Below are 9,530 nucleotides of genomic sequence, written 5' to 3'. Positions count from 1 at the left end.
CCCTGGGCCCCTCTGTAGGGATGGGGGGGGCTACACACGCCCTGGGCCCCTCTGCAGGGGTGGGGGGGCTGCACACGCCCTGGGCCCCTCTGCAGGGGTGGGGGGGCTGCACACGCCCTGGGCCCCTCTGCAGGGGTGGGGGGGCTGCACACGCCCTGGGCCCCTCTGCAGGGATGGGGGGGCTGCACACGCCCTGGGCCCCTCTGCAGGGGTGGGGGGGCTGCACACGCCCTGGGCCCCTCTGCAGGGGTGGGGGGGCTGCACACGCCCTGGGCCCCTCTGCAGGGGTGGGGGGGCTGCACACGCCCTGGGCCCCTCTGCAGGGATGGGGGGGGCTGCACACGCCCTGGGCCCCACTGCAGGGATGGGGGGGGCTGCACACGCCCTGGGCCCCACTGCAGGGATGGGGGGGGCTGCACACGCCCTGGGCCCCTCTGCAGGGGTGGGGGGGCTGCACACGCCCTGGGCCCCTCTGCAGGGGTGGGGGGGCTGCACACGCCCTGGGCCCCTCTGCAGGGGTGGGGGGGCTGCACACGCCCTGGGCCCCTCTGCAGGGGTGGGGGGGGCTGCACACGCCCTGGGCCCCTCTGCAGGGGTAGGGGGGCTGCACACGCCCTGGGCCCCTCTGCAGGGATGGGGGGGGCTGCACACGCCCTGGGCCCCTCTGCAGGGATGGGGGGGCTGCACACGCCCTGGGCCCCTCTGCAGGGGTGGGGGGGCTGCACACGCCCTGGGCCCCTCTGCAGGGGTGGGGGGGCTGCACACGCCCTGGGCCCCTCTGCAGGGATGGGGGGGCTGCACACGCCCTGGGCCCCTCTGCAGGGATGGGGGGGCTGCACACGCCCTGGGCCCCTCTGCAGGGGTGGGGGGGGCTGCACACGCCCTGGGCCCCTCTGCAGGGGTGGGGGGGGCTGCACACGCCCTGGGCCCCTCTGCAGGGGTGGGGGGGGCTGCACACGCCCTGGGCCCCTCTGCAGGGATGGGGGGGCTGCACACGCCCTGGGCCCCTCTGCAGGGATGGGGGGGCTGCACACGCCCTGGGCCCCTCTGCAGGGGTGGGGGGGGCTGCACACGCCCTGGGCCCCTCTGCAGGGGTGGGGGGGCTGCACACGCCCTGGGCCCCTCTGCAGGGGTGGGGGGGCTGCACACGCCCTGGGCCCCTCTGTAGGGATGGGGGGGGCTGCACACGCCCTGGGCCCCTCTGCAGGGATGGGGGGGGCTGCACACGCCCTGGGCCCCTCTGCAGGGGTGGGGGGGCTGCACACGCCCTGGGCCCCTCTGCAGGGGTGGGGGGGCTGCACACGCCCTGGGCCCCTCTGCAGGGGTGGGGGGGCTGCACACGCCCTGGGCCCCTCTGCAGGGATGGGGGGGCTGCACACGCCCTGGGCCCCTCTGCAGGGATGGGGGGGCTGCACACGCCCTGGGCCCCTCTGCAGGGGTGGGGGGGCTGCACACGCCCTGGGCCCCTCTGTAGGGATGGGGGGGGCTGCACACGCCCTGGGCCCCTCTGCAGGGATGGGGGGGGCTGCACACGCCCTGGGCCCCTCTGTAGGGATGGGGGGGGCTGCACACGCCCTGGGCCCCTCTGCAGGGGTGGGGGGGCTGCACACGCCCTGGGCCCCTCTGCAGGGGTGGGGGGGCTGCACACGCCCTGGGCCCCTCTGCAGGGATGGGGGGGCTGCACACGCCCTGGGCCCCTCTGTAGGGATGGGGGGGCTACACACACCGGGGGGTCCCTCTGCAGGGGTGGGGGGGCTACACACGCCCTGGGCCCCTCTGCAGGGGTGGGGGGGCTGCACACGCCCTGGGCCCCTCTGTAGGGGTAGGGGGGCTACACACACCGGGGGGCCCCTCTGCAGGGGTGGGGGGCTACACACGCCGGGGGGCCCTCTGCAGGGGTGGGGGGGCTGCACATGGGCAGTGCGCTCAGGGCCAGCACCCACTACAGCACAAGGGCAGCGCCGTTTCGGCGGGGGGACAGCGGGTAACGGGGCTCCCCCCCAGAGCTGGAGCGGCTGCGGGAGGCCGAGACGGAGACGCGGGCGCTGGCCGAGGAGCTGGCAGTGCAGCGGCAGAGCGAGCGGCGGCTGCAGGAGGAGCGTCTGGCCCTGGAGCGGAGCAATCAGAGGTGGGGCAGGGATGCCGGGCGGGGTGTGGCCTGAGCCTGTCGCCTGCCCACAGAGCCCTGAGCTGGGCATGGCCGGGTTCTAACCCTGCCGGCTCTGCCCACAGGCTGGCGCGCGCGGTGCCGCTGCTGGAGCAGCAGTGCGAGGAGACCCAGCGGCTCTGCCAGGCGCTCTGCACCGAGCTCCGCGTCCGCGAGACCCTCTCTGGCTGCCCCCACGTGGCCCCCTCAGGTACCTGCCTCCCCTCCGGCCGGCTGCCCAGCCCAGACGGCCCAGGGCTGCCCCCCCAGGCTGCAGGCCCTGCCGCCCCCTCTGCACTGGAAGCCAGCTGGAGTGTCTGTGCCAGGGCAGTGCCTCCTACTGGTTAGCGCACTGCGAGCTGACCCCACGCTGGGGGCCTGGCCAGGGCAGGCTCGTGGGCCGCAGCGGTGTCAGACTTGTGGGGCGGGTGCTCCCCGATGTGCTGCTCCCACAGAGCTGGGGTGTCCTGGGCACTGGAGCGCATGGGCAGGAGCCCCTCAAGCTGCAGCCAGCTGGGGGGGCTCACGGGCCAGGAGCTGCAAGGACTGAGCGGGGGGGCTACGATGCGCCCGGTGACCCTCCTGGGGGCTGGGCTGGGTTTGGCTAGTGACCCTGCCCCTGCCCCTGCCCCTGCCATGTCTCACCGGCCTGGGCAGCCTCTTCCTCCCCTCCCCTCTCCCATCTCTCTGCCCTCACAGCCGTGGGGCTGGTGGTGCGGGGGGCTGGCGGTGCAGGGGGCCAGCGTGTGGGGCCAGCCGTGGGGCCAGCCGTGCGGGGGGCTGGCGGTGCAGGGGGCCAGCGTGTGGGGCCAGCCGTGGGGCCGGCCGTGCGGGGGGCTGGCGGTGCAGGGGGCCAGCGTGTGGGGCCAGCCGTGGGGCCGGCCGTGCGGGGGGCTGGCGGTGCAGGGGGCCAGCGTGTGGGGCCAGCCGTGGGGCCAGCTGTGCGGGGGGCTGGCGGTGCAGGGGGCCAGCGTGTGGGGCCAGCCGTGGGGCCGGCCGTGCGGGGGGCTGGCGGTGCAGGGGGCCAGCGTGTGGGGCCAGCCGTGGGGCCGGCCGTGCGGGGGGCTGGCGGTGCAGGGGGCCAGCGTGTGGGGCCAGCCGTGGGGCCGGCCGTGCGGGGGGCTGGCGGTGCAGGGGGCCAGCCCAGGGCAGCGTGCTGGCGGCCGGTGATGGAGCGGCTCTGTGTTGCCAGGCGGTGGCGGAGACGGGCAGGGCGGCCCGGAGCCCCTCCTGGCCGAGGTGCGGGCCCTGCGTCGGCAGCTGCTCCGCGGAGTCCAGGTGAACAGCGCCCTGAGGCAGCAGCTGATGCGGCAGCAGCCGGACGAGAGCTCGGCCCCTCCCTTCGCCGCTGCCCAGGCCGCACCCGACTGGCAGCCCCAAGGTGAGAGGCTGCGCCGGCCCCAGCCCCACGGCAGCCGGGCGGAAGGGTCTGGTAACGGGCCGGGTCTGGGCACCGCTCAGGGCGAATTGCTCAAACCAGGGCTCCCTACAGCCCCCGACAGGCCACACGCCAGTCGCGCCGAGCGCGCCAGCTGCCAGAAGCCTCACGGGCAAAACCCCTCGGACACCCCAGCTCTCCCTGTGCCACTCAGCCCCGGGCCTAACGCAGGTGAGGGGTTATAGGACCCGCTCTCCCACCCCGAACGGGTCCTCCCCGTCCCAAAGAACCAGCCCCAGATCCCTGGTCAATTTGCACTTTAGATCTTACCCACAAGAGCAGCTACAATCTAAGGCTGCGGCTGCACTGGCAGCTTCTTGTGCAAAAACTCTTCTACACTGGCATGTGCGTTTGCGCAGGAGCGTCCATGGCCGCGGGGACACGCTCTTGTGCAAGGAAGCTCCGATGGCCATTTTAACCAGAGGGGCGTCTTGCGCAAGAAACTCGTGTCCTGTCTACGCCGGCGTCTTGTGGACGAGCTCTTGTGCAAAAGGGCTTCTCCCCAGAGGGCGCGTCCGTGTTCTCGCGCCACAAGCCCTGATTTTCTACAGTCCAACGTCAGTTTACTTGTGCAAGAACGCGCGGCCAGAGCAGACAGGCGGCAGGGTTGGTGCACGAACGCGCCCGTGCGGACACAGCCTCTAGGGTTAACAAAAGCAAGAAAAGGTGGAGGGGGAGGGCGGGCAGGAGAATAGGTCACCCGCCCCCGCCCCCCAGTGCTTGGGGCAGGCTCTCCCACAGCCAGTCTCTGGTTCCCCTCCGATGGAGGAGGGGTCGGCCTCCTTCCCGGCTGTGTCCCTCGCACGGCTGCCTCTGGGATCAGAGCAGAACTGAAGCCAGGATGGAGTCGGCCGCCTGGCACTGTAGACCCCGGCCCGGTGTCGCCCAGGCTGGAGCGGGTCACATGGCCAAGGGACCTTGTGCCCCAGCTGCTTGCAGGTTCCCAGACACGTCCCTCAGGTGTGAACGGGCCTCTCCGCGCGCCAGGGGCCCTGGGGCCCCTTTGTCCAGACTTTGGGGCACCCCCCGGGCACAGCAGTGATCTGGCTGCCCCCCTTAACGTCCAATGAGGCGACACTCCCCAGGCTGCGCCGGCCCCGTGGGCAGCCCGGTCACTGGGCCTCTCCCCTTTGCAGACTCCAGCCCGTCGCCGCCAGTCCGGGACTCTGGCATGAGCTGCCCAGCTGCTCTGCCCCCGCCCGCCCGCCCCAGGCCAGGTAACCCTTGCGCCACGGGGGCCTGCGGGGGGGAGCCGTGGGCGGGACACTCCCGGCCCCGAGGAGGGCTGCAAGGGGGCCAGGGCCTCGGACGGGGAGGGACGTTCCCCTGCAAGGCGGCCCCTGGGAAGCCTAGCCCGGCCGGGGGCCCCGGGCTCTGAGCGCGCTAGCGCCCTGCGGGGCTGGGCCCAGGGCCCCTCGGGGCGAGGGAGGCCAGCACTGCCTGGGGGACACGTGGGTGCCTGGGCCCCACTTTGCAAGGGGGCTGCCAGGGTCACACTCCCTTGTGTGGGGGTGGGGGGCCTGGAATCAGCCCCTGAGTGCGGCTCCCATTGCCCCCCCGGGACACCAGCCTGGGCACGCAGAGCGAGCCGCGTGGTGGGGGCGGGGCAGGCGCTGGCGTTGGGTAACGCAGGCGTCCCAGCACGGCTCACCCCCCCTTTGCTGCAGAGCGGCCAGTGCCGGAGCCCCTGGCGAGGAGGAGCGCCCCCGCGCCGGCCCCCAACACCCCCTGGGGCTTGGCCGCCACCGAAGGCAGGGGCCAGGGCCGGGTCCCGGGCCGCGGGGGCGACTCCTGTGCCATGAAGCTGCAACTCCCGGAGGGCAAAGCGCTGCTGCACCAGCCGGCCTCCGTCCTGCAGCCGGCTCTGGCCTGGCCCGGCCCGGCGCCCTGCAGCACCGAGGTAACCCCGCCAGAGGGCTCGGCGCCGCCCCGGGGCAAGGGGCGACGCAGGCAGGGCCCCGGGGGATGCCTGGCCAGGGAGCCAGTGTGCCAGGCTGGCCCCTCCCGCTCGCTGGGGGGCTCTGCATGGGGGACCCGTCTCTGGGGCGGCTTCGGCACCAGCCAGGCCCTGGCTGTCAGGCCCTGGGGCTGCTCCCTGCTCCGCCAGGCCCTGGGGCAGGCGGCTCCTGCACGGCACAAACACCCTGCGCCAGCTGCTGGAGCCGGGTAGGGACCCGCTCGCCGCCCAGCGCCCAGGCAGGCAGGGGCTCCCTCGGGGGCTGGGCCAGGCTGCCGACGACAGGGCGTGCCTGGGGAGGGGGCCCTCTCCTGGGTCGAGCAGCCCCTAAACAGGGGTCTGCCCCGCATGGGGCACTGCCCCCGGTCAGGGCCTGGCGGCCGGGGGCAGCGCGGGAGGCCGGTGCGTGCTGGGGGCCTGGTGTGGAGTCTGCCCCAGCGGGGCTGTGCCAGGAGTCGACGCTGCGCGGTGGCCCCGGGTAGTGGGGCGGGAGTCGGGCCGTGGTTGGCAGGGGGCCTGGGCCCTGCTGAGCGTCCCCGTCTCCGCCAGGAGCCAGCGCGGCAGGACGAGGTGCGGGCGCTGCGGGCCCGGGTGGCCGAGCAGGAGGGCCTGCTCCGAAGGGCGGCTGAGCGGCTGCAGCGCGCCCGCCACCGGCAGGACAGCATGGAGCTCTTCATCGTCAGCCACCGTAGGTGCCCCGGCGCAGGGCGTGGGCCTTGCTGTGGCGCGGGCCGTGGGCCTCCCCGTGGATCCTGCCGCACCGACGCCTGGCCCGGGGTGTCCTAGCAGGCCGGCATCCCCATCCCAGGGCCAGGGCAAAGCAAACCCACAGGGCAGGCCCTGCGGAGCCGGTAGCCAGCTGCCCCATCAGCCCCCTACCCGCTGTCCCCAGGCACAGCAGTGTGGGGTGCCTGCAGGCCCCACCGTGGGGCAGTTGGGCCCCATGTGGGCCAGGCCTGGCTGGGGGGACTGAGCCTGAGCAGTCGGGGGACCCTGCCCTGCGGTTCATGGGGAGCGTCGGGCCCCGGGGGGTGTCCACCGCCCTGAGCCCCGTCTCTGTTGCAGTGACCCAGACGCACGCGGTGCTGAGCAAAGCCAGGGCCAACCTGGAGGTGAGTTTGTGCCAGGACCCCGCGGCTCCCAGCTGGGCTGCCTGGCTTGGGGGGGTTCTAGCTCTGTGCTGAGGGGAGGGGAGAGGAGCAGGGACAGCTTGGTCTTGAGTGGGGCCGGGGGGGTGTAGGGCCCTTGTGTTTCTGGCCCAGCCTTCTCCCTCCATGCTATAGTGGGCCCTGCCCCGGTGGGTGTGTGTCACCCTGGCCCGGGGGGGGGGTAGTGTCACACCCTGGCCCGGGGGGGGGGGGGGGGGTTGCTCTCATGCCGCCCGGGGGGATCGTTTCTTTGATAAGATAACGAGCCTTGTGGATAAGGGAGAAGCGGTGGATGTCATATACCTAGACTTTAGTAAGGCATTTGATACGGTCTCGCATGATATTCTTATTGATAAACTAGGCAAATATAACTTAGATAGGGCCACGATAAGGTGGGTGCATAATTGGCTGGATAACCGTACTCAGAGAGTTGTTGTTAACGGTTCTAAATCCTGCTGGAAAGGGATAACAAGTGGAGTTCCGCAAGGGTCTGTTTTGGGACCCGTACTGTTCAATATCTTCATCAATGATGTAGATATTGGGATAGAGAGTATGCTTATTAAGTTTGCAGATGATACCAAACTGGGTGGGGTTGCGACTTCTTTGGAGGATAGGGACATAATTCAAAATGACCTTAGCAAGTTAGAGAAATGGTCAGAGGTAAACAGGATGAGGTTTAATAAAGAGAAATGCAAAGTGCTCCACTTAGGAAGGAACAATCAGTTCCATACATACAAGATGGGAAGCGACTGTCTAGGAAGGAGCATGGCGGAAAGGGATCTAGGGGTCATAGTGGACCACAAGTTGAATATGAGCCAACAGTGTGATGCTGTTGCAAAAAAAAGCAAATATGATTCTAGGTTGTATCAACAGGTGTGTTGTAAGCAAAACTCGTGAAGTCATTCTGCCGCTCTACTCTGCACTAGTTAGGCCTCAGCTGGAGTACTGTGTCCAGTTCTGGGCGCCACATTTCAAGAAAGATGTGGAGAAATTGGAAAGGGTGCAGAGAAGAGCGACAAGAATGATTAAAGGTTTAGAGAACATGACCTATGAAGCCAGGCTTCATGAACTGGGCTTGTTTAGTTTGGAAAAAAGAAGATTAAGGGGGGACATGATAGCGGTTTTCAAATATCTAAAAGGGTGTCACAAGGAGGAAGGCGAAAATTTGTTCCTCTTGGTTTCTGAGGACAGGACAAGGAGTAATGGGCTTAAAGTGCAGCAGGGGAGGTTTAGATTGGACATTAGGAAAAAATTCCTAACTGTCCGGGTGGTCAAATATTGGAATAAATTGCCAAGGGAGGTGGTGGAATCTCCCTCTCTGGAGATATTTAAGAACAGGTTAGATAGACATCTGTCAGGGATGGTGTAGACGGAGCTTGGTCCTGCCTTGAGGGCGGGGGGCTGGACTCGATGACTCTCGAGGTCCCTTCCAGTCCTGTGATTCTGTGACCCTGTTTCTCTCTCTCCCGATTTGCTCCAGCAGAACAAGCCCCAGGGCCCCTCGCTCAGATCTCGTGCCGCTGGCCCAGGTAACAGCCCGGCTGGTGCCCGGGGGCGGGGCTGGGCCTTGCATGGCAGGCGGGCAGGGAGCGGGGCTGGCAGAGGCAGCAGGGCCAGGGCAGCGGTGCAAGAAGCACTCAATGCCCAGGCCATGCCCGGCTCCCACAGGACCCCCCCCCCCAGCAGCTGCTGGAAGCCCTGCAGCCAGCCTGCGGCACCGGGCAGCAGTCCCAGGTCTGGGGGCTGATGGCAGCAGGGCAGGGGAGGGGCAGGTTGCCCAGCCCAGGTTGGCTTGGCAGGGGGGAAGGGCTGAGGGCCTCTCCCCTCCTCAGCGGGCTCGTCTCTCTCCAGGGGAAAGCCCGGAGCCGGAGCCCGGCAGGAAGAGGAGCCGCCCGGCGCCCCCGCGGTGGCAGGAGGAAGAGAGCTGGCCTGGCTTTGTTCACCTGCCCAGCGCCTGAGCGCCAGGCCTGGCCGGGGCCCTGCTTGGAGCTAGCCAGAGACTGGAGCAGGCTGGGCCCGGCTGCCGGGGGCCCTGCTCCTGAGTGACCCCTTTCCCGCATGCGGGTCGCTGCAAACCGCACCCCCAGGGAGCCAGCCCACCCGCCCGCCACGCCCCTGCCGGAGCGGCCCCGGACCGTGTCCTGCTGGGCGGCTTGTCAGGCTCCTGCTTGGGGAAAACGGAGCCGCCAGCAGCTCAGTCCTGCCCCCGGCGCCCTTCCCCCTTCGCTGCTGGGCCCAGCCCTGCGCTTGTGTGAGCAACGGGAGCCCCTGCGCCGGCAGCCCCGGCACCACTGGAGCCACCCAGCCTAGGAGCCAAGAGCGACGCGGCCGGGCGGGGTCTGTGCACTGCGCCTGAGGAACCCGGGGAGCTGTAGCCATGTGGGCTCCCAATAAACCTTCTGTGCCCAGCGCCACTGGCGTCTCTGGCCTCCACGGGCCTCGCTGCGGCTGCACCCGCCCCCGGCCGCCGGCGCTGCTGTGTGGAGCCCACCTCCACCCCCCAGCTCTTACCGCCAGAACGCCCCCCCTTGGCACGGAGAGGAAGCCTCTGCCCAGGCCCGAGCCTCCCTCAGCCCACCCTGCTGGGCTCGTCCCTTGGGGCAGCGGCTCCCGCCCGGCCACGCTCCCCAAGGCGGCCACGGAGGCTGTGTCCCCGCGAGCCTAGGGCCTGGCCTGGCCCTGCCGCATGAGAGCAGCCCTGCCCAGTGACACGCCCGCCTGAGGAAGGAGCTGGCCCCCAGCGGGGTACGGCCGAGCCCCCTGCCCCATGGCGGGAAGGGCCCATGGCAGGCCCAGCCTGATCCCAGCCCTGCCCCCGAAGGGGCACACACCACGCCTGAG

The 9,530-nt window shown here is 70.2% G+C and overlaps 1 protein-coding gene across 1 annotated transcript in view; it reads left to right on the top strand.

Moving 5' to 3' along the window:
• PDE4DIP (phosphodiesterase 4D interacting protein) overlaps positions 1-9,098 on the top strand; it is a 74,822-nt gene extending 65,724 nt beyond the window's left edge. Inside the window, 9 exon segments of the mRNA XM_075916326.1 lie at positions 2,005-2,128; positions 2,233-2,357; positions 3,339-3,527; positions 4,721-4,801; positions 5,252-5,484; positions 6,091-6,229; positions 6,607-6,653; positions 8,170-8,218; positions 8,541-9,098. Of these exon segments, the coding sequence (XP_075772441.1) occupies positions 2,005-2,128; positions 2,233-2,357; positions 3,339-3,527; positions 4,721-4,801; positions 5,252-5,484; positions 6,091-6,229; positions 6,607-6,653; positions 8,170-8,218; positions 8,541-8,647 (1,094 nt within the window). The 3' untranslated portion in view covers positions 8,648-9,098.
• Positions 9,099-9,530: the final 432 nt, after the last annotated feature.

The sequence above is a fragment of the Pelodiscus sinensis genome, unplaced genomic scaffold, assembly GCF_049634645.1.
Source record: "Pelodiscus sinensis isolate JC-2024 unplaced genomic scaffold, ASM4963464v1 ctg121, whole genome shotgun sequence".
In the NCBI taxonomy this organism is placed as follows: domain Eukaryota; kingdom Metazoa; phylum Chordata; order Testudines; family Trionychidae; genus Pelodiscus; species Pelodiscus sinensis.
The sequence above is the reverse complement of the archived record's forward strand: the minus strand, read 5'-3'. Positions and strand labels throughout refer to the sequence as shown.